This window comes from Aythya fuligula, chromosome 14, assembly GCF_009819795.1.
Source record: "Aythya fuligula isolate bAytFul2 chromosome 14, bAytFul2.pri, whole genome shotgun sequence".
Taxonomy (NCBI): Eukaryota; Metazoa; Chordata; class Aves; order Anseriformes; family Anatidae; genus Aythya; species Aythya fuligula.
The window spans coordinates 9,407,649-9,431,416 of record NC_045572.1 but is presented as its reverse complement, the minus strand read 5'-3'; the positions used below and the strand labels follow the sequence as shown (position 1 = coordinate 9,431,416).

The 23,768-nt window shown below is 53.3% G+C and overlaps 1 protein-coding gene across 1 annotated transcript in view; it reads right to left on the bottom strand.

Annotated features, from left to right (window-relative positions):
* The window catches only part of STK10 (serine/threonine kinase 10), a 47,783-nt gene that overhangs the window by 3,362 nt on the left and 20,653 nt on the right, over positions 1-23,768 (bottom strand). The window contains exons 3-16 of the mRNA XM_032196792.1: positions 17,649-17,697; positions 15,713-15,862; positions 13,920-13,992; positions 12,986-13,180; positions 11,780-11,861; positions 10,484-10,618; positions 8,731-9,276; positions 4,761-4,891; positions 3,308-3,431; positions 1,918-2,097; positions 1,590-1,682; positions 1,298-1,427; positions 764-888; positions 215-403 (exon numbers count right to left, since the gene is read on the bottom strand). Of these exons, the coding sequence (XP_032052683.1) occupies positions 215-403; positions 764-888; positions 1,298-1,427; positions 1,590-1,682; positions 1,918-2,097; positions 3,308-3,431; positions 4,761-4,891; positions 8,731-9,276; positions 10,484-10,618; positions 11,780-11,861; positions 12,986-13,180; positions 13,920-13,992; positions 15,713-15,862; positions 17,649-17,697 (2,202 nt within the window). The remainder of the gene's footprint in view (positions 1-214; positions 404-763; positions 889-1,297; positions 1,428-1,589; positions 1,683-1,917; positions 2,098-3,307; positions 3,432-4,760; positions 4,892-8,730; positions 9,277-10,483; positions 10,619-11,779; positions 11,862-12,985; positions 13,181-13,919; positions 13,993-15,712; positions 15,863-17,648; positions 17,698-23,768) is intronic.

Here is a 23,768-nt window from a genome sequence, read left to right as displayed (position 1 = left end):
GTTAAGAGACCAGTCAACTTATATTATTTTATATGAAGGAAAAGAAAAAAACTGATGATGCTCCCCAGTGTTCCCCACAAAAGCAAAGACCTCTGTCTTCCTGCAGAGGGTTAGAAATTTGGGAATGGTCACTTCTTTCCAACTTCCCTTCCTCAGAGAAGTAACTGTACCCCCAAGCTAAGCCTCAGCCCTGGTATCCTTTGCACGGCCTGACCTGTTTTATCTTCTCCCGCTGCTCGGATGCACTCCCGCTGGAGTGGATGTGAAGGCTCTTCTTGTACATGGCCATGCGTGTCTTCCCTTCGCTCCGCTGGATTTTGGGCAGCCGGGCCTTCTCCTGCTGTTGCCGAACCTTCAGTTGCTCTACCATGCGCTGGTTGTATCGCTGCATTTGCTCCCTTTCCTGCAATGGCACAGAACCAGGCATCAGAGCAGAAGACACACATCAGGTGTGCCAACCTTCACTCACTGCTGTGGGAATCCACTGAATGTCATACTGGACAGTGAGAAGTTGCCAGAAGAGCTCCCCAAATTCACAGCTGCTTCTTGGATGTTAAATGCAGGCAGCACAGAATATACATCCCAAGCAAGTATGCTGACCCCAGTGTTATTCTGATTCCTTTGGACTAACTATGACCAAGTCCCTCAACACTTAGCCCATTCTCCACCCTCGTTTAAATCCTAAAAGGGATGTTTTCAGGGACACCCTTGCACCCAGACGAGCAGCAACTGGCACTGGCATAGGAAGGAGCTAACACTTCACCTTCTCATGCTTCCGGAGCAACTCGTGCCTCTGGAGGAAATACTGGTCCTTCAGCTGCTGCTTGACAAGCTGGTGCTTCTCCTGTTGCTGATGCTCTTCAAGATCCCAGATACACGCCTCCCGGTCTGAGGAAGGGAGAAGAGTCAGGAGAAAACCCACCCAGGCCTCCCAGCTTGGACACACGCAGCACCCCAAGCACGAGTGGTCCCTACACACGGGAGCAGCACAGCAGATGTGGGGTGTGACTGTTCACCACCTGTCTTCCAAGAGAAATTGGTTGTAAACCATATCAGAGAATCATTCTTGTAATTACGAAGCCTAATTGGTTCATATTTGTAAAGCACTCTGAAGATTAAGATGCTAAGTATTATTATTGTTAAACATTTAGACAGGATCTGGCAGGGCTGTTTTTTCTAAATCCTATCCTGCCAGCTTGCAACTCTGCTGCAGCATCTGTTGCGTGGGAAGAGCCAGCAGTGGATAAGCCCATCATCACAGCATTTGCTTTCTTCCTCTTCAGCCTTTGCCACCCACCTCTCATGAGCTGCTGCTTTTTGTTGAGGCACTCGCGCTCCTTGTCGCAGATCTCTTTTTTGTTCTGGGCAGTTATGTTCTTCATGGCTAGATCCAGGTCTTCCTTCTGCTTGGCCAAAAACTCCTGTTCCTGGAAGGAAACAGCAATAGCACCATGAGCTCTCCTTCTACTGGAACCCGAAAAGCATCTGGTGGTAATTTACAGACAACCAGTCCCTCAAAGGAGAAGGATGTGTCAGTCTGCTCTGCCCTATCCAGTCTCTGAGTTGTGGCAATCTTCTCTCAGCCTTACCATGGTTTGCTTTTTTTGGGCAAAGTCATCCATCTTCACCTTCATGCTCTCTTTGCGCTGTTGCCGTGGCATCTTTTCAACCTCATTCTTGACCTTTGGAGAGGGAGAGGAGATTTATCAGCAGGTAATTTAGGCCAAGAAAAATCCAGCCTAATGTTGCTAAACAGCAGAATCTCAGGAAAAAAACAAATATACCAAAGAAAAAGCAAGAGCTTCCTGCTAAAACACCAACTGCTTCCCCCTCGAGATCTGCTATGGAGAAAGGTTGATGCTTTCCTGGAAGAAACAGGTGCAGGAGACCACAATTCCTCCATCCTACCCCATTTACCTCCTTCTTCATCTGCTTCAGCTGCTCCATGAATTTTACATGGTCCCGTTCCTGCTCTAAGCGAATGCGCTTGGCCTCCTCCCGCCGGCGCAGCGAGTGATCCTGTTCCATCTTCTCAATCTGCTGCTTCTGCTGCCGCTCGAGGTTCTCCAGTTCAGTGTCATAGAACTTCTTCTTTGCCTGTATGGGAAGGAAAGAGAGGTCAACCTCAGTCTCCTCTGAGTTTCATTTTCTTAAAAAAAAATAATAAAAATACAATTTTGTAAGTGAGGTGGTTGTCCTAGCATGAATCAAACATTTTTACTGAATACAGAGGAAAGAAATTTCCAAAGAATGACCCATGAAATACAAGCCAGCTCTAGTATGAGCATGAAGCATTTCTGATTTTGTTCTAGTGCTGATGCATTTCAACACTTTCTCCTTGCTTAAGGCCTGATCTGTAACATCCCACTGGGACCCACAGCCCTGAGCAAATATTAGCAGGCATTGGAGCTCAAGCATAACACTCCTTTCTCTGCAGACAAGGATTTTCACATTTGAGGGTACTGTGTTCCGACAGCGCCCTTGTGCTAATATCTCTGTGAGCAGCAGGGATAGAGAGTACTGGTATCAGTAGGACTGGATTGCAAACTGCCACAGGTAAATGGTAAAAGAAGCACATGTGGAGCTTTTGCACATCACACTGCATGGTGAATAATGTCTCACAAATGAGAAGTGACTGGCTAAGATGGAAATTTACAGACGTGGCATGTCAAGACTTTAGAAATATAACAGAGCACATGAATGAACGATGCCTCCCAGCCTGCTGCAGGAGGATGGGGTTATCAGACGCACAAGCTAGATGAATTAATAAAGGAGTATTTAGCACATGGCTCGTGAAAGCTTTAAAAGGATTTACCTATAAAATCATTCTACTTCAATGTAAGCTGCCCATGGAGGAACTAAATAAGCCAACCCAGTTTATCTTTATTCAGTTTATACTCAAAGACTTGCCAGTTTTCCTGCTCTCGCACTCTAACCACACCACTTTCTTATTTGAAGGTTTTTTTCTGTTAAACACAACAGTACTACAAACTGCTTCTCACAGTAGGTGGGAAGGGACATACAAGAAAAGATCACTGAAGAGGGAAAGTCCTGAACAACTTTTTCCCTGCTACACCTTTCAATGGCAATCAGTGCTCCCTAAGCACCTAACACCCCAATAAGGCTCCATCCCCCACAAATGCATCCTGTCCCTCAGATCCCAAAGGGGTTTATCATCTGCTTTGCTCCCAGGAAGACGTCCCAGGATGGCCACAACCCAGACAGCTCTGCCCTTTGATGGGGCTTGGAGGGCATCTGCAAAGAAGCCAAACCAGCTGGCAGCCGGCAGCCTCCCCTGCCTACATACCGTCATTTCTTGCTCAAAGCGCCTGAGCATCTGCTCCATCTGCAGCTGGTGCTTGCTGTTGAGCTGGGCCTGGTTTCGGTGCTCCTCCTTCTGAAGGAGACGCAGCTCCCGCAGCTCCTGGCGCCTGCAGAGGGTTAGAAAAGGGAAGGAGAGAGAGAAATACGGTCAGATGAGGTCAGAGCTGCGTGCCTGAGTGGAGATGGCAGAATCAATAACCAGAGCACTCCAGGAGTGAGGGAGAACTGCACGGGCATCCCTTAGCACTCAGCTGCTTGTTTTGAGCAGAGGCAGGAGGTAAATGCCAACTGAGGGATGTGCTCTTGGGCTCTGCACCACCAGCTCACTGCAAGGAATCAGCGTGCTAATTACATTAACTGTAGGCATGCAATCTGTTTTCACAGCTAAGGCCTGTTAGCATTCGAGCCTTCACCAACAAGCCTTGACAAAGCTCCTAAAGTGATGCTGCAAGGCAATGCCCTCCAGTCAGGATCCAAAATATCCCTTCTATCATACAGATTAGTGCACACTGGTCTTCAAAACACAGCTCAGGCCAAGCTGGCATTGCCCTGGCCTGGCTCCCACACTCTGTATCCGATTGTGCTCACACCCAGAGGGCAGAAAGGGCAGTTTTCCCAAATTCTGATTGATCTATCAAGATATTGTGTCAATCCTCCCACTGAGTCCCCCAGCTTCATAGCTGGTGAAAGGGAGCCTCTTCTCGGTCAGGAGGTTGTGTCTGAGCCTGTTTGCAGAGTTTGTGCCCCACCAAGTTGGAAGTCAGCGATGTACCACTCAAAAAGAAAAGCAGCAGCAGTTTTCCTGTGCAGGATCCCCGCTGCTGCTGTGCATTAGTGCTACACGCTGCAGTGCAACTCTCTGGGGACCCTCTTGGGAAAACTACTTTGGAAAAATTTCTTCTCTCAAAACAAACTCAACCTCCACTAAATCAGTTGGCTCAATAGGATCGGCTCTTTTCTAATTTCACCTTCAAATGAATGCCTTGGTGTGTTCCAAAAAGTCAGAAACAAGGCTCCTAAGTACAAAACAAGATGCCAGGAGAGTTCACCATGCCCACTAGGTAGCCCCAGTAGAACAGCCACTTCTCCCAAAGGCTGCTCAGGGACCTGATGCTTGCCAGCCCCAGCTTCTCTGTCCCTTCTTCCTCCTTGCAGATGGAGCAAGCACCATCAGAAAGAAGGATTCTTTTATCAGGGATGCCGTCTGCATGGGAATAGAGCTCAGCTGAGACAGTACAGTGAGCCCCCTGCCTGGCACAAATACTGCTAAGAGAAGACTAGAGGAAGTGATGTCCACCCTGGACACTTGCCCTGTCCAAGCTGGACCAAGGCAGGAAACACGAGGACTTTAGGTCACTCCTGGATTTGCTTGTGGAGAAGAAAATGCTGCCCAGTGCATTGCCCTGCCCTCCCTTCCACACTGGTGGCCAACTTGCCTGAGGAATCTCATCTCTTCATCCTTCTTCTCATCCTCGCTGATGATCTTCGAGGTGGTGACGCTCACCTCCACTCCATCCACCACAAACTTGCGGGTGCGTTTCAGCGTCTTGTTGTGCATCCGGGAATCCTGAGTTTGGCAAAAGAGGAAAGAAAGAGGCCATGAAGCAGCTCCCCAGCTTGCTGCTCGGGGCGTACAGCTGGAGGTCTCAGAGCAATTTTGGTGCTGTTGTTGATAAAGAGCAAATACAAGCAAGGAAACTACATCAAAGCAAATATCATCAGCAGATTTGGAGGTGCTGTTCAAATCATGCAGACTTTGTTTGCTGCACGATGGAGTGAGGTGTGATTTCCACCCTGCAAAATTTCCACCCTGCAAAACTGCAGTTCCTAGAAATCCACACAATGTGATGCTTGCAGTGTTTCCTTTTAACCCCCCTGGGCCATCTGACCCACAGGTGCAGGGCAGCCAAGGCCTCCCCAGCAGGCTGCGGCTGCAGACACAGCCATGGGGAAAGGAGCCAGCCCAGCCCAACATCTCTGCACTCGTGTCCCTCTGGCCCTCATTACAATACCTCACTAATCACAAGCAGCTCCGAGCCCCTTACAGCGACCTCCCCAAAGCACAGTCCAGGCTTGTTTCCACTGGAGTAGGGGAAAGTGAGCAAGTCTGTCTCACTCTGCATCCGCAGCCTGGCTGAAGGACTGTGACCAGGGACGTGGCTGCTTTGACAAAAATAATAGGGGCATGAAGGACTTAAATCACACAGTCCTACACGGAATGCGCAGGGGTAGAATGGGCTAAGACTCCCCCAGATCCTCTCATTCTTATGCTGATGGCCATTACAGATAGAGAGCACGGCACAAGAGTTTCCCACGAGCCTGCAGTGGCCAAAGCAAGCCCCCAGAGAGCTCCCAGCAAATGGAGGAGTGCTGTGGCTTAACCCCAGCGAGCAGCACAGCACCACACGGCTGCTTGTTCACACACACACCCAGCTGGAAGCGGGGAAGAGAATCAGAAGGGCAGAAGTTAGAAAATGAGTGGGTTGAGATAAAGACGGTTAAATAAGAAATGGGGAAAAAAAAAGAAGAACCAAACAAAACCCCCACAACTGAAGGAAAAAACAAGTGATGAATAACGCGATTGCTCACCACCAGCCGACCGACACCCAGCCTGTCCATGAGCAATGTCAGCCCCCCTGCTAGCTCCCCACAGCCTTATCTCTGAGCATGGCATCCTATATGTTATGGGACATCCCTTTGGCCAGTCTGGGTCAGCTGTCCTGGCTCTGTCCCCTCCCAGCTCCTGGTGCACCCCCAGGCTCCTTGCCGGCAGGGTGATACGAGAAGCTGAAAAGTCCTTGGCTCCGTGAGAGCACTGCTCAGCAACAACTGAAAACATGGGGATGTTATCAGTGCTATTTTCATTACAAATCCATAACTTAGCACCCTATGAGCTACCACCAAGAAAATTAACTCTATCCCAACTGAGCCAGGACAAGGAGCCAGGGAAACACCGAGGCCACACAACTTGCCCACTATCTAACGATGTACCAGTACATTAGAGGTTAAACCAATACAGAGGAACTGGTGCAAAAAGGTTTGCATGGGCTCAGTTTAAGTCACTAAGACTCTTACTGCCTGGAAACTGAATTAAAACAGCTGGCTAAAACCCGGCATTTCCAGGGTGAGAAAATGCCAACATTTAGCAGGTCCAAGCAGTGCCTACCCGGGCAAAAATTCAAGCTATGTACTCAAAATGAGGATCTCCTCCCACAAACAGTTTGATCTGAGAAAGTTTGCTTTACCTTTTCAAAGCCCTATCTCTCTCCTTCTATCTGCATCCCATTTTTGACTGCTTTCTTTGCCATCTGCAGCCTCACAGACTCACCTGTAGATTTTTATCCTTAATTTTTCTAAAACAAGATCTGAATACTTTCTGGTGGAATTTTTGTTTTCTTTTTGACTAAATTATAAACAACTGGAAAATGGACCTGGTAATAAGTGTGATATTAACTTTGCAGTTTAGCCTGTGATAAAAGGCATGTAACAGTTAATGTTCACAACCAGATTTGGTTTAACTCTTTGTTGTCCCTTCTCTGGCTGCAACCTGCCTGGTACCCTGTGCACGTAACCCAACATCACCAGAAGCACTAGCAGGGGCAGAGCAGGGGAGTTTACATCCATAAAGCTAAGCCTGGGGATAATCTGTGTGGACAAGCCAGAGGAGGCAGCAGGAGAACCCTCCTTCACCCCAAGTAAATAAATAAGCACAGCTATTTCCTTCAACTGTAAACAGCAGCCCCTGGAAATCACAAAACAGCCCAGCCTGGGGCAGTCCCCAGCAGCTGGGAGGAAGAGGAATTCAGCCACAGACAAGCTCAAGAGGAATGAAGAGCACTGAAACTGCTGCCAGGTGAGGAGGGAGCAGCACAGCCCGTACTCTCCACACTAACAGCTCATTTTCATTACAAATCCAGCAAAGCAGAGCCACCACCAGGGCACCCAGGGCCCTCCAGCAGCATCATCCCTGGAGAACAGCTCTGAAAGCCTCGCTTGGAGATGTGATTTAGTCTGTTCTAAGCATCACCTCTCAGTGGGGCAAATCAAACTGTCATCTAACATGACCATCTCTGAGATTTACTCCCTTTAAAAAAAAACAAACAAACAATTCCTTTCCCCTTGTAGGGGACTGACTGGGGAGAGCACCTACACGTGTGGCACCACGTGTACCTGCGGCTGGCCTCGAGGAGACTGGGTGGCACAGGGAAGGCATCGTGGGGAGGTGAACGGCTATGCAAGAGTGTCACACCTCTCTTGTTAGCAGATCCACCTTGAGTGTGGGCTCTGCAGGGGATGCCAGCTCTCGTGCTCACAGCAGGAGGGAGAAGGGGAGGTCAGCTTTGCCAAGAATGGTATCTGGGCACATTTCTGTGCCGGGAAGCCTTCACTCATGCAGGCAATTGCAACACACGCTCTGCCCCCTCAAGTTGCCTACATTTCTTCTCCTGAAGATCAGCAAATATCATTCGAATTATTTTGCCTCTTCCCCTAAGCCATGCTGACCTTGCTGGCTCTGGCTCACAAGCATTCCCAGCCTCCAGAAAGCCTTTGCAAAAGCCAAAAAGCCTGGGAGGTCTTCACGCAAATCGCTGCTGACACAAACCAGGCCAGATGTACAGCAGGTTGCAAAAGCCGAGAAAAGCACCAGCCCAAATAAGCTTTCTCCTTGGGTCAGATGGTCTAGGAAAGAACAGGGAATGATGGGCAACATATAAAGTTCAGGAAGTGGCATTTTGGGTTTCATACTTGGGCTTGCTTATACTGTGTATGACCACAGAAGTCAGGCATGTGGCACGGCTCCTTCAGATTTCTCCAGGACCTACAAGTAGCCACCAAGCACTGGACTTCCATTAGATTTCTGTGGCCTGGGACAGCAAAGGACATGTAGCAGCTCTACCGAGAGCTTCTCCTCCCTTTCAAGACATGCCACCATGCACCCATGGCACAGCTTAACCCAGCACGGCCACAAGCCTTTCACTGACCATCTCCACGAGGCTATCCCACCGAACAGCACTCTGCACCACGGGGCACCTGGGGCACCTTTAGCACCGTGCTCAGGGGTTAAAGGCGAGGTTCCTGGGCCCTCTGCTGTCATCCAGCCTCCGTGCTCTCCTACTGTACCCGCTCCCAATCCAGGCACATGGCAGACTAGGGGCAACTCACTTTCTCCTCCTGCAGTCAAAGAGTCGAAATCTAAATATCTAGAGTAAAAACCTTCCAGAAAAGCATTCTGCTTTCTCAAGGAGGAGTTTACTGGACTATGGTTGATAGTTGTATGGTTGATGCATGTGCTCAGCCTCTCAAGGAAAAGATCTGAATTTCAGGGACCAGCTAAAAAGAACACTCAGCATGTATCATGGGCTTGCTGCCCTTTCTTCTCTACACCCCCCTGCCCACCAGTCTCACCTTCAGGGAGATGGAACCGCTCTCTCTGTTGAGGGACAGGTCGGCGGACAGGGAGATGGTGAGGTCCATGCTTTCTGAGGCCGAAGTGCTGCCAGAATCTGAGTCCCCTTTGGACCGGCTGCCAGGGAACGGAGCTGAGGAATCCAAGCTCCCGTTGGTGAGTTTCTCCTCCGTGAAGCTCTCCGGCCGGTCCGCGATGCTGCTCCGCTCCCTGCTGCCAGACTTGGGCTTCTTGTCCCCCTCCGTTGAATTTCCCAGCTGTCCAGGCTGCGAGATGATGTCTGGTTTGCCCGAGGTGGCTTTCCCATCCTCTGGGCCAGAAGGAGCAGAACTGACAAGGGCTTTTGTGGAGTGATTGTTCGCCAGTTTGTCATTGTCACTGCTTAGCCCTTCATCTGGGGCTTTGCCACCCTGTCCGTTTGCTGTCTCCTTGCCAGTCCCCACGGGGCCGTTAACTGTCTTGGGCGAGGAAGAGTCTGGAGGCTTCTCCCCATCAAAGCTCAGCTGGCTCACTTCAGAGGGGTCCCTCTTGTGCTTTCCAGGTGGCTGCAAAGACAACGAAGGGAAAATGTTGGGTTTTGCACCACCCCTTTAACACAACTGCAGGAGCTGTAAGTCACTGCGCTTCAGAGCAAACCCACCCACGGGTAAAGAGATACTGGGAAGAAATCTTCCCTGTTAGGACATTTGCCCTGGGATACTGATGTCTTTCTCCAGTCCAAAGTGCTCTGGACACTGGCTGGAAGGAAAGAGAACAGCAGAGGAGCTCTGGGAAATGCAAGCACTTAAGAGGCAGCCTAGGAGTTTGCATACTGGACCCCTTTTTCACATGACCGTGGATTCACCACCGTCCTTTGCCACAGATCAGGGGGTTCGGGACATCTGCAGCAAAACTACCTGGGCAGCCACACACCGTGCCCTTTCCAGGATCCTGGCTCAGAGGCAGGACTGCCCGGCTCCCTCCTGGAGCTGGTGGTGCCTGCACTGCAGTGCCACACGCCACCCGGTCTGCACCAGGTCCTGTTCTGCACAGAAACATCTTTTAGTTTTATTTAGATCCAGTCATTGTTTCTTTGACTGGGAAGGGGGTGGCATTTCCTAACTGCTCCTAGGGTTAGGAAGCCTGGGCTCCATCCCCCGAGTTCCCCCATGCCAGCACGTTCAGAGCCCTGCCCATGCACAGCCCTTTTGTTCCCGGCCCACCAGATCAACTTCAGACCCTGTTTTAAGTCAGGATTTCTTGCTTCCCTTTTCAAGGATGACCTCTCTCAAGAAACCAGCAACCTGCCACCCTCCCACCCACACCACAGCAGAGGGACACAAACCGGAGCCAGGGGTGCTCAGCGCACTCACCGGCCACCCCAAGCCCCGTGCAGACAGCACTGCCTGGCAGGAGGGGTGGAGGAGAAAGGCAGCTCAGTGAAAACCCAGGCTCTCCATCCTTCGCACGTAACCCAGCCTTGGCCTCAGCAGCAGCTCTGGGCACACCCCTCCTGCGAGCAGGCAGCCGGGCCGCCCGCCAGCACCATTGTTTCCCTGTGCCCTTGGCAGCCACCGAAGCACGGCCGCTCCCTGGCCAAGAAACTGCTTTCCCGTCCACCAGAGGGGCCCGAAAAAGCAGCAGCCTTCTCCCATGGGTGTCTGGGGGAAGTAGCCACGAAGCAGCCTCTGGGAGCCAGGCTGGGGGCTTTTTCCCCCAGTGCAGCCCCACTCTGTGCAAAGCCTGGCACAGGGCTGGCAGGGCAGCGCTCACCGAGGCAGACTCTGAGGAGTCGTCGTCCTCTGCTTCATCCCGGCTGTCCTCAATCTCCTCCATCACCTCGGCCTTCGCCTCGGCCACCAGCTCGCGCAGGGCTCGGTTGCTGGTCACCTTGCTCACGAAGGGATGCTGAAAAGCCAAGCACAAAACACTGGTGTGAAGCAGACAACAAACAGAGCGACGGCAAGGATCACTCCTTGCTTTTAAACAACTGCGCAGACCTAAGGACCTGGTTCTCACCGGCATCACGAGGCTTAACCCCCTAAATGGATTTACAGCTTTGTACGAGAGAGGAAATGATGCTGAGGTTAAGTGTCAGCTCTGCAAACATGTTCAAAGCACGATGCTCTGCAAAGCTGCTTTAACATCTCCCCCCTAAATGCACCAGCTGCATTTAAACAAGGGGCTCTCGCTGCAGAGGCAATGCCCTCCCCTGCCACGGGCAGGCTGAGCCCCGATGCAGGTCCGAGCCCATGGAGCATCGCTGGGGCAGAGCAGGGCAGCAGTGGGAAGCTTGAATGCAAACACAGGGCGGGGGAAGATTTAATTGAAATTGGGCTCAGATCACTCAGCAAACAGTGGCGTGTTTGTGCTGAGCTTCGGCAAGAGGCTGGGGAGTCCCTGTGGTTTCCAGAGCACACCGTGCCCTTCCTCCTGTTGAGCTGGGTAAAGACGTGCCCACCCGTGACCAGCGGAGCTGCTCCTCTCCCACCCACCTCCACAGAGCCCCCTGTGTGTGTGGGGACAGAGCCCCCAACACACACCAAGCTGAGCACCTGCAATTTGGTTGGGATGTGCAGCATGGGAAGGACACAGCAAACGTGCCCATGATGCAGACAGAGCACTTGCAATCAGTGCCAAAAAAAAAGCATCTTGTGGGGTTTCGTTGTTGTTTTGGAAGGGGACTGGAGGAAAAGGCTTGGATTAAAATTTGGTATGATCAGATATAAAGCAAGCTGACTGCCACATGGGCATTTTTAGGAAATGGGAGCCACATCTACTCCAGCTGGCATCAATAGGAGCTCTGCAATTTGCTCCAATGGGAAAAACATCACTGCTCCATCTGGAGCATTTTAGTGGCTAAGTACTATGAACTTTCTGAAAATGAGCAAATTTATCTTCAGCCAGTCTAGGGCCATGAACACTTTTTTTTTTCTTTTTTTTTTCTTTTTTAGTTAAAAAAAAAGAAAGGCAGTAGAAGAAGAAAAGAATAAGGATGTACAAACACAGGGACCCACAAAGACACAGGTACCAGTGCAGACCCACCCCGGGGCCAGTGCAGCTCCCTACCTCCAGCAGCTGGGCTGCGCTGGGCCGGGTCTCCGGGTTCTTGTCCAGCGCCGTCTTCAGGAAGTCTCTGAACTCCAGGGACCTTCAAACACAGTCATTGAGAGAAGCTCAGAAGAGGGAAATGCCTAAAATGCCTCAGGGTCTGCTCAATCTCATGGAGGTTTTGTTCCTGTTTGCATCTGACCATGATCCCCATTTCGCTCCCAGCATGGGAAGAGCAGTGCTCAATTATTCAGATTATTTGTAAGAGAATCATCAATCTGGCCAAGCAAGGAATTAGATTTTCCTTTACCCATGATGGCAACAAGACAGCAGGACTGAGCACTGGCCACTGTGCCCACAGGCAGGGCAGAGAGACTGGGAGAGGGCACCAACACTTGGTTTCTCAGGTGGAGCTTGGGAACAAGGATGCTCCAGCACCCATTCCCTCAGCCCCAGTGGGGCAGGATGGCCATGAAGGATGAGAAACCCCATAGGAGGGCACCACCAGCTTGCAGAGAGCAGCTCGCAGACACAGGGTGCGTCTGAGATCCAGTTCTGGCTTCTGAGCAGCCCCAGAGGAAGCACTCCTACATGGAGCAGAGGGCTCGATGCTCTAGGACTCCTGCCTGCCACCTGAACCCTGGAACTGTGCTTGTGGCCCCACTGCTCTCCCAGCAACTTGCTGCAGGCTATGATGCAGCAGGTTTAGTCACAATAGGAAATCAAATTAATAGATTGGATTTTTTATTATTATTATTTAGGATTCTTTCTAAATGCAGAAGGTTTCCAAACTCCAGGAAAGGAATTCTGGAGTTCTTGGCCACCTCCAGGTTTAGAGGAAAATTTGCCTTTCATATAAGAATGGGACATTTTGAAACTAATGAGAAAATCCCTCCTGCTTCATCCAGCAGGGCTACTGGGGCTTCCTCCATGCTGCCCTGGCACTTGCAGCATGGTCACAGCCCCGCAGTGCCTGCTCCATCGCACCCCACACCGAGCAGTTTCCCTCAAACAGCAACGCCCGGAGCCCCTAGCACACAGCTGGACCCCAAATCCCACGCTAAGCTCTCAAATTAAACAGCACGGTGATAAAGGATGATTTTTTCTCTCTTGAAATACTGCACAAGCTGGAGGATGTGTGCTCCAGGCTTTGTGCACTGCAGTGTGCATCACAAATCCCAGGGTGCCCCCTCCCAGGAGCTGCCAGGCAGGGCCCCCCCTCACCATTTGGAAGGGCAGCTGAGCGTGGGAGGGTCGGACTTGGCAATCTTCAGCAGGACTCGCATGGGGTTGAGCTCATGATGGGGCGGCTCGATCTGGGCCATTTCGATCAGCGTAATTCCCAGGGACCAGATGTCCGCTTTGTAGTCGTACGGCGTGTCCTTCATCGTCTCACACATCACCACCTCTGGGGCCATCCTGCAAGGAGCACAGCAAAGAGCAGAGATGATGCCACAGCTGCTGCCATGCACACGAGCCTCTCAGCAGAGATTAAAAGTGCTTGAAATCTGCAGCATTGCACAAAAAAAAAAAAAAAGGCCTTTCCTCCTAGCTCTGGGTTTAGGAAGTAGCAGCATCTTTTCTAAAGGTCATGGTCCAACCTCCTCCCTCTTCTGCAGACCAGCCGAGACAGCCAGAGCAGCCTGTGAAAACCTTCAGGCCATTGACATCTGGCACGGATGTTGCTTCAGACAATAAATTAATACTTGCCGACCCCGTTCCTTCAGCGAGTCGGGTGATTTAGAGGTTGCATTTCTGGAGTGAGGCGTCGTGCTCATGTGCTTGGAGCTGCTTCAAAGCACTCTCCACCACCCAGGCAGAGGGGAGCAGCCAGAGCACACACGCGAGCACATGTGCGTCCCTCGCTCCTCTGAGCCTGGAGCACGGCAGCACCTCGGGGCACTGATGCTGTGCAGTGCTCCCATGCCACCGGTGCTCCTCACGGCTCCCTTCAGGCAAAGGAAAACCTTCCACATGCCAACGCTGGCCCAGGTTCCTTGTTAAAAAATCCTCCCGCCCATGCTTGGTAAAGGCAATACGGACAAACACGTCCCAGACATCACCAGCTCCATGTTTCTGAGTGTGCCTGATTTCCAGAAGTGAAGCCATCACACGGCTCCTCATGAACACGGCATTGCTTACCCATCAGGTCACTCACCAGTAAGGGGTCCCGATGAAGGAGTCTCGCTTCTGCAAGGTTTTTATGTTTTTGGCAGACACTCCAAAGTCAGCTGCAAAGAGCAGTAACATTAGATGCTGTAGGAAAACTGAAAGGCCCTTCTGAATTAGCACACTTGGCTGAAATGCAGATTTAAAAGCAAACACACATTTAAAGAAAGAACATGATACAACGTGCTGTTTCCTCTAAGCTGAGCATCAGAAATTCAATTTGCTTTTGGGTACGCAGCCATGAGGGACCTCTCCCTCCCATGCACAATATGACAAGGCCATAACAAGTCACCCCTGCTGTAACCCAAACCCTACGTATTTATGGGGAAGTTGAGACCTTCTCCACAAACAAAAGCAGCTCCGTGACAAATTTCTCTCGGCACTACTATTTCATAGCAAAAAGTCTCATTTTACACCCGAAAAACCAAAGCACAGTTATAGTCTTTGCCTCCCCTTCAACCCTGTACTGTGTGATGCAGTTCCCTGACTCTGTCCTCCTACAGACAGCTGCTGAAGCCAACCCAACCCATTAAGATCTAAGGAGGGTACCAAGCCCAACCCACGTTGGTTTTCTCTCCACAACAGCCCTGGTGACCTTCAGAGGAGCTGCTGTCCATCCACACCCTGGGCCCAGGGCTTCCCTGACTGTGGGTCCCTGTTGATTCAACCCAGCAGAGCATTTCTTATAGCAGAGCACAGACCCCAGGAAGGTCTCCATCATCCCAGGAGGACAGTGCTTGGGTTCCTGCTGTACAGGCCACCCCTGGGTCTCCATCGGCACCCACAGCCACATCCCATGAACACCCACAGCTGCTTTCACCCCCTTGGCAGGTTCTAAAAGGGATTCACACCTTTCTGACCATACCCCAAAGGCAAAGCTGCCTTCTCATCCCCCAGCAGCTAGCTGGACACGAGCTGAGCTCAGACCTGTAGCGAGCTGGCAAGGCCACCCTTTGGCACAACGCGCCCTGTCACCACCAGACCTGCTCTGGAGATAAGACGAATTCTTCCAGCTCCTGGCCCTGCCAACTGGCACCCTTCACAGGATGCTCGGCAGGCCAAAACACATAAAAATCAAGTTCAAAACATGATTAAACAAATTCATGAAAGAAAAAGCCCATCAAGACTGGGGCTGGGGGGTGTTTCCTCTCTCCCGTGGTTTAGCACAGAGCCCCTGCACCACGGCGCTGCACTCAGCTGTGTTTGGGGACATTCACCGCAGCGATTTCCTGATGCCAGCACGTGGGGTACACGTGGGCTGGGACACCCAAAGAGGGAGACACCGATGGCCCCTTTGCCATCTGCTCTCCCACCAGCCCACCTGTGGGGCAGCATGTTTGAAAGCTGACCCCGACTGCCTGCTCAGGACCAGGCAGCAGAGTTTCCACTCTTCCCGACCATTTCCTTCCCAACTGCCTTTAACCCCTGCTGGGTTACAGAAATCAACATCACATTCCTATTTGCAGCAGCTATTAAGAGAGCTCCCCAGCTGAGCACAGCCTGATGGTAGATTCAGCCCCCCACATAACAAAAAGTTTTTCCCCATCCTTTCCTGCCCAAGCTCAGCAGACAAGAGGCAGGGCTGTGAAACCCACGCACAGCCCCAGCCCTGCAGAGAGCATCCCTCAATCCCAGCCACATCTGGCCACAGCCAAACACTGAAATATGGCATGCACAGCAGCCTCCCGTGGCTGTCATCACCTTGGCATGAAATGCCCCAAAAGCAGCACCATCCCCAATGGCATCTTGCCTAGTGAGTACCCGCGCCGCCCCTGCGCTCACCCAGCTTGATGTCCCCGTCCTGGGTGAGGAGCACGTTGCCTGCCTTCAGGTCCCGGTGGATGATCTTCTTGCTGTGGAGGTAGTGGAGGGCTTCCAGCATCTGGCGGCAAATCACTTGGATCTGGGGCTCGGTCAGGCCCCGGTCCAGCTCTGTTGGGAGAGGCAGGGGGGTTAAATGGGACGGGGAGCTGGGCTGGGCTCCACCTGAGCAGCAGCGGGGCATGGGCTAGCCAGCAGACCGTTTAAAAACTGCTGTCCGTGTGTCAAAGCAGCGGGAGACCAATGCAAATCAGCTCATTAGGGTAATTTATTCTCAAAGCCAGCGCTGGCAGCTTGGAGCTGCTGGTGCACGGCTCCCTCCCAGGGATGCGCGGCCAAGCCGCCCGGTCCAGGAGCAGCGGATGGTGGGGACGGGAGGCAAGCGAGCCCATGGGGGGCTGCAGCATGGTGGGGTCCCTGCAAGTTTGGGGACACATCCCCCTGTGTCCCTCTCTGTTTCTGGAGCTCATGGGGACACACAACCACTGGCACAAATGTCCTGCTGAGCTCTGCCCAGCCACCTTCACCACCTGAGGCCAATTTCCAAAGCAACGGCTCCGCCACCCAGCAAACCTCCAGATGGTGAGCATCGGCCGAGCCCTCCTCCCTCCCTCTGCGAGCCCTTGGCAGGGCATGTACACCCTGTCTGGTGGCCAAATGTGCTGCAGAGCGTGCCAAAACCAGAACAAGCCTCAGCTGACTCCAGCCACCTGAGCTGGGGTGGGGGCTGATGGATGGGCCCAGCAGGTGGGTAACCTTGTGGTAACTCAGATAATGCAGCCCCCAGCTCGTGCTGTCCCTCGCCTGGGAGGTGATGGCACTCACCCAGGCCCAGCTCACAGCTCCCCAAGCGCCCTTCTCCCACCCCACCTCCCAGGTCCTCCAGGAACTGACTGCCATGGCTCCAGGAAAGTGCCGAGGGGATTTTGGTGTCCCACGGGACAGGGCACCCTGCTCAGGTTTTCCAGGGAGCATTGTTTCCTCCAGCACTTCAGCACAGGCACTTTTACTTGCAGTGATCTGAACCCATCGCTAAGAAGTTCCCTAAATGAGGCACACGTTGTAGGGGCTGGATCAAAAACAATAAATTTGGGTCCAGCTTCAGTTTTCTTGGAAATAAAGAGAAATTGAAGCCTTAGGAAATATCTGAGGCCTGAAAGGGAATAACCCCTGGAGACACGGCTCTGGCCCAGGGGCTTTGCACAAGTGGGAGCCGGGAGCTGTGCTGCCCTCCAGGAGGGAACGTCACCTCCCCATCACCTCCCCGTCACCTCCCCGTGTCCCCACGGCCCGGGGGTGGCTTTGGGGCGCACCCACCCACTCCCAGTCCCAGCGGTTCTACGTGGAAGGGAGGAGTTAAAAACAGGAAGATTCCTGGAATTACTGCAAACTGCAGTTTGTTTGGATGCTTGGGCTGTTTCCCCAGATGACCGATACCATACGGAGCAGTCAGCAGGGGGATCCTGAGGGAATCACCACCACGGGTGCCCAGATTCAGAGCTTCAGCCACAGTACCCTCCCCAGGGAGCTGTGGGAACAGGATCCCGAGCACCCTCAAGCCAATAAATATTAAAAACCTCCTTCCCCCTTCAGTCAGACTCTCCTTTCTCCCCCATGCTTTATGATCTGCTGATCCCAGCAGCATTTAAATCACAAAAGGACATCAAAAATAGCTCAGGAAACACCCAGGGGATGCCACACCTTGTGCTCCAGGTAAGAAAATATGCAAACTCATGGGAGAGAAACAGTAGCTGGAGAGGCTGAGCTGTCTGCTGCCTTCAGGTTAAACCTGGAAGCACGCCCAAAGCTGGGTGTTCGTGGGGATCACCCTGAGCACGGAGCAGGACCCGGGCACGGGGCTGGGAGCAGCAGGGACAGCACGGAGCGCAGCACTCACCCAGCATGGTGGCATCCACCGCCCCTCCCGGGCAAAACTCGATCATGATCTGGGAAAACAAAGACAGAGGAATTACAGTCAGGGCTGGGTGTCACCAGCAAAAACCCGCCGGGTAGGGACGAGGAAACGAAAGCATTCATTTTGCCACTTCCCCGCGTGGCAAAGCTGCCCCTTCACACCGCGCAGACCTCAACGCCTTCCTCGTGCCTCCCCGGGGGCACATCCCCAGCACCAGCCATCACCCCAGCCCCGGAGCCTGATCCTGCACAGCACCCAGCTGGGAGAGGCTGCCCGCAGCACCCCGGGGAGCACAGCACCCTGCAGCCCCAGCGGCACCACCTGGCCTCGCTGCCCTACCTGGAGGCCCATCTGGAGCAGCTGCCCCCAGCTCCGCTTTCCGCGTTTGTTTACATCTTTTTTGATAGCATTTTGGAGCGAGGGCTGCTCCAGAGACGCGTGTTGGCCTTGCCAACAGGATGAGATAGCTGTCATAGCTGGGAGCTGACGTGGCTAGGAGGAATCAGGCAGGATTTTGCTTGGTGAATAAGAGATGGGGAGGACTGCTTGGGTCTGGTTTTTGTTGTTTGTTTTTTTTTGTTGTTGCTTTCCCCTCCCATTACTCAGTAGTTCATTGCTCTCTTGACTTTGAGCAATTTGAGGGAAAAATATGTCAATAAAGAGGTCGAGTACATTGGCCAGATTGTTGCTGTTTGTCTCCCAGGGACACGAGCGGAGCCCTGCCAGTCTCCCATGTTCGCCTGCCTGTCCCCACTTTTTCCCCGGCTACCAGCACCTTCAAGAGACCATGACACAAAGCACTCAAGAGCATCAGCTCTTTGCAGGCACCCTTAGGCACTCAGGATGCAGGTCCCAGGGGGCTGAGTCCCTCAGTGTGAGGCTCGGGACACGGCCCTGTGTGGGATGCATCCCCCCCAGCCCTCACGTCGCCAGTGCACAGGCTTGCCAACAGCACACACCCATGTCCCCTGCCTCTGTGCAATTCGGCCGGATCCTTCCTCGGGGACAGCTTGGTGCTGACCCCAGATGGGGTCGCTCAGATAAGCAAAGGAAACAATTCAAAGAGCCCGGGGTTAAGAGGGACAAGAGACACTTCACAGCCTAATGCCCCGACAAGCTGTTCTGTTCCTCGTGGCAGCGACTCGGGGTGACATACCGGAGAGGTGAAATGCCAGAGGTCGCCGTGAGGACGAGGACTGAACGCAGCGAAGGAGATGTTTACCAGCACGGCTCCCTGAGCCGAAACTGCCCTTCGAGGGGAGGTCACGTAACTCAGCCCTGCTCCATCCGAGCTCTGCACCAGTGGCTGGGGGAGGAGGTCCGAGCTCCCTCTTTCCCATAGCCTCATCCTGCTGCAACAGGCGAGCCACAGCCCAGCCCTTCATCCCACGGTTCCTACACGTGGACACGGGAAATGTATTTTCCTGACACGGACTGTGGTGGAAGACTTTGTTCTGGAGAAGGGGCAGCAGCAGGATCCGGCGCTCCCTGCCGGGATGCAGCACACCTCCAAGGGTGCCATGAGAATCGGCCCCGGTCCAGAAGCAAGAGGGGAGGCGATGCCGAGAGGGGAGCTGCAGGCAGGTTGGGCAGCGTTGCACAAGCACTGGTGGAGGAAGCCGAGAAGAACAACCAGAGGCCAGGAGCGGGGAAGCGTTTGGAGCAGCTGGGGGAACAGGCAGATGGAGAGAAGCAACTGGGAATAGGTTTAAGCTATTTGAAAACCAGGAGAACAAATCTGCACTGACTCAGAGCTGAGCACAAGTCTGGCAGGGAGGAAGCCAGCAGAGCCCTCACGGTAACAGGCGATGTTGTTACCGCACTTTTTCCAGCTTGAGTTTGTACCTTGCATCAGCACGTCACCAGCAAGGGTGAGAACTGCCTCCTGCCACTGCCTGTGTGCTGGGGTCCCCACCCAAACGCAGCACAGACCTGATCCCCTGTAAGTGCAAGCATCACCTCTCTGCACTGCCTGTCTAGCCTAAAACCTGCCCGTGCAAATTATCCTGCCTCATCTCTGAGCCACAGCTGCAGCTTTACTCATCCCGCGGAAGCGATCCCTTCCTGCTCCTCGGGAATCACCTGCCTGAGGGGCAGTCCCTCGGTTCAAGCAGCAGCCTCCCTGAGTTCAACCAGTAGAGGAGACCTGAGGAGAAGCTCTTCCACACTACCAGGCTCAGCTCTTGAATATCAGCAGTCCCAAAATGTAAGGCAACCCAGTGCAAATCAGCTGCTAACGCAGCACCCAGGTGACTCGGGTACTTGCAAATGCTCACAGCTCTTCGTGAGTCCCAGCTAATCCTTGGCACTCCCCAAATCTCTCCTTCTGCAGATCCTCCAGCTTGCACCTTTACTTATTTTGGGGGAAACAGGGTGCAGACAGCTCGGTGACAGCCCAGCAGGGTGGGTGCTGGGGTCTCCTGCCCCAAGGCACAGGTGCCAGCACAGTGGGAGGGGGGCTCTGGCCACTGAGGCTGAGCTTCTCCGTGGGGAAGGGCTGAGCACGCCAGGCCCCGCTCTGGATCCGCGTGGGCTGCATTTCATCTCCGTTGAGCTTCGTTCTGGTTCGCAGTCTGGCGATGAGAATATTAGGGAAATCAGTACCTCTGAAACAGCATGAGTTTGTGCAGGCACAGCGGGCTGCAAGCCAGGCACTGGGAATATGGAAAATATGGGAAATTTAAAAATATGCATTTTCAACAAGGGCAGAGATGCCAAAGAATAATTACGGGTGTGGCTAGATAGTCTGAACATCCAAAAAAACCTAACGGGCTCGTTTCAGCCCAGAAATCCTGATTTAAATAAATCCAGCTCCTAATCCTATAGTTCACACACACAAACCTTCCTTTTAGGAGCAGGGACAGTTCAAAAGCAGCTTTACCTTCGAACCAGGTAGGGGCACAGGTATCAGCCACACGCAGCCTTCTCTGCATGCAGGCTGGGGGCTGCAGGAGGCTGCAGAGGTGCCTGCCCTGCTGGGAAAAGGCAGGGGAGCAGTCAGGGGGGACCTGACACCCCAGGGTGGGCACCTCGCTGCTCGGGCTGCAACGAGGAACAAGCACAAGGTAAAAAAGAGCTGTTGGCAAGAGCCTGTGCAATGAAGAGATGGACCTGAGGGCTGGGGCTACGGGTTAATGCTTCACTTAGGGCTATTTTTGTGTTCCTTGATTCATGGGCAGACTACACCTTTTTTTATGTGCCTCCAAGGCACGGCTGGATCAGGCCTCCCTAGTGGCAGTGCTGATCTTGGTGCTGCCCTTTGCCTCTCAGCCCCGTGCTCAGCTGCCCTCATCCTTCTCCCCACGATGGGTGAGACGCGGGGACAGACAGGGCTTGCTGCAGAGCCCCAGCACCACCACACAGCACACACCTGGCCCCAAATGTGCTCCTGCAGTCCTGTGAGCCACAGATTGGAGGCCCGTGGGGTCTCAGCCCTGGTGCAGACACCCTAAAAGCAGCTCCTTCCAACTAACGGGAGCTGGGTGTGCAGCCCCATGGCCAAGGAGCTGGCCGAGAGGGGCTAAGCGCCAGCTGCGGGGTCTCCAGCTAGCAGCCTGGGGCAAACATCCTGTTTGTAATGACTTCCTCCATGCAAGAAATCCAGGGACTTCCTCAGCCCGCCCGCTGCACCCGCTCCGGAGGGGAAGCAGCAGCTAGCAGCAGCTCTCCCCCCTGCCTCCGCACCAAATTTATAGGTGAAAATAACACCCCAGAAGTGCATTTATAAGCCCAAAGGCGGTTGCAACCACATATCACAGGCATGTGCAGATATTATTCATCGTTAGCACCTGCCACTGAAGAAAAACAACGCCCGGCTGCCTTTCCACACAGCCAGAGCCCAGCAGAGCTCAGCTCTGAGAGCACGGCCAAGAAACCCGCCCGGTGTGCAGCTCAGCGGGGACACACGAGCTGCACGCGCAGGAACAGATTTGGGCACCCAGTGTGCAGACACAGGAAGGAGCCTGCCCTCCCGAACCCCTGTACCACAGTCCGAGCATTGGGTCCAGGGGTCACGGTGTTCCCTAGAAGGATAAGCAGGTGTGTGTTTGTATGAAAACACAATGCCTTAAATTTATTGCTCCTAGAGATGCAGGGGCTCACGGTGCACCTGAGCAAAGGGACACTGAGTGTTTTGAACAAGCAAGATGGGAATTTGGAGGTCAAAACTGCAGATCCCACACTGTGGCAGGACGTTCCCTGCAGCCCTCTCCTGGGGTTAGGTGGCAGGGGGACAGCAGCCCGGAGAATAAACATGCTGGGGATGGATCAGAGCCCTTTGCAGCTTTGGATCAAAGTGCAAAAGGCATCTCCTGGGGAGGCACTGCTGTCCCCGTGGGTAGGACAAGGAGCTGGCACGCTCCTCCCAGGACAGGCTCTGCCCTGGGTGTGTCTGAACTCGTGGAACTTTCTATGACATGACAAAGAGTGAGAAAAGTTTATCTCGAAGGGTATTTCACCAAACACTGCGTGGTTGCCCGGGGTGGGACAGCTGATGTCCCTGAACTTTTACTGGGGTTTGCAGCTGAGGCCTGATTAAGAGGACACACCCTCAGCCAAACTCCTTACTCATCTAATTGGCATGTCAGAGGGCAAAGGCCCATGAACTGTTCCCTCTGGAACAGTGGACTGGAGAAATGCCTCTTCTAGTCACAAAAAAAAGGGGAAAAAAAAAATCAGCTGGGAAAGCTGGAGGCAGCTCTTCTCTGGCAGCAGTGGCCCGTGGGCAGCCAGGCTTTTCCCAGCAGCACACCAGGCTGTGCAGGGAGGCCACCAGGTCCTGCTGGGATAGAGAACAGCACATTCACCCCCAATACACCAGGGGCTCTTGTTGTGGCGTGGCTTTTGCAGTTGCACATTGCTTTATTACTCCAGAGCACGGCAGCCACCTCCCTTCACACTGCGCCCCGTGCATCAGCAGGCACAGGAGGTTTTCTGTGTCCCCAGGATCCCTCTGCCCCCAGACCTATGCTGACACTGCTTTAAAACTGAACTACTTCAGCAATTTCCTCTGCAATCTGCAGGAAAGGGCTCCATTTGGTTTGCGTGGCTGGCTGCCTGCTGCTGGGGAGAGGGCAAGGAGCAGCAGCATCCTGTGCCATGCGCTGCCACTCACGTACTGTGGTGGCTCTGCCCTCCTGCATGGCCACCAGCTCTCCTGCCTTGTACCGTTGCAGAAGGATCAGGTCAATTTCTTATAAGAAACATGCACATGGCAGAGTAAACTGCACTCTGTTTATAGACCGAGACACTAAAGCAAAATGCTTTTCAGGTTGCCACATTGCCAGCGATCGCGCCCTTTCCACATTCCCTTTCTCCAGGATGCTGAGCGGGCACAAGGCTCCCACAGGGATGCTGTAGCTCATGGTCTTTTCCATCTCTGCTTTCTCAGGGTTTCCTTGTGTCTGCCCACCCTGCCCTGCCTGCTCGCAGGGATTGGCACGAGGATGGAGCCAACAGGCATGGGTAACGGCACGCAGCAGACCTCGGCGCAGGCAGCGCCTTCCTGGCATCGCCCACCCGCTTCCAGGAAAAGCAGAAGAAAAGGCAAACAGCAGAGGGTGGGGGCAGAGCGAGTCAGAAGAAATCTTTCACATTCAGCAGAAACACAACAAAAGGGAAACAAAGAGAGAAAGAAAGAAAGAGCCTGAGCAAGTCAGAGGCCCCAGCTGCCTCCAGGCTCTTGTGGTGCAGAGGAGCTGAGCAGCCTGGCAAAAGGAGGTGCGTGGAGGAGGGTGCAGAGCAGATAAGAGGGGTTGCCACTGAGAGAACCCCAACACCATAGGGCACTGCTCCCCTTCTTTCCTCCCATACACCCAGGCGAGGGACTCAGCTTCCATGCTCACGCAGGAGGTGTGGGGCTGCACAGCCCAGCTCAGCCCCACGGCCATCCCCTGCTCATGCTGGGTCCATCTGTCCTGAGAGGCACAGGTGGGAAGGAAGGAGCAAGACACCCCATGACACAGATTTCCACAAAGCTGCTTTTCAGCCTGCAGCAAGAGAGCAGACCCCTCTCCTCTGTGTGGGGACTGCCCAAAAAGGGAAGTCCGTGACCTCTTCCTGTGGCAGGGTAGGCAGTCCCGAGCAGCACCACCTCGGGTAAAA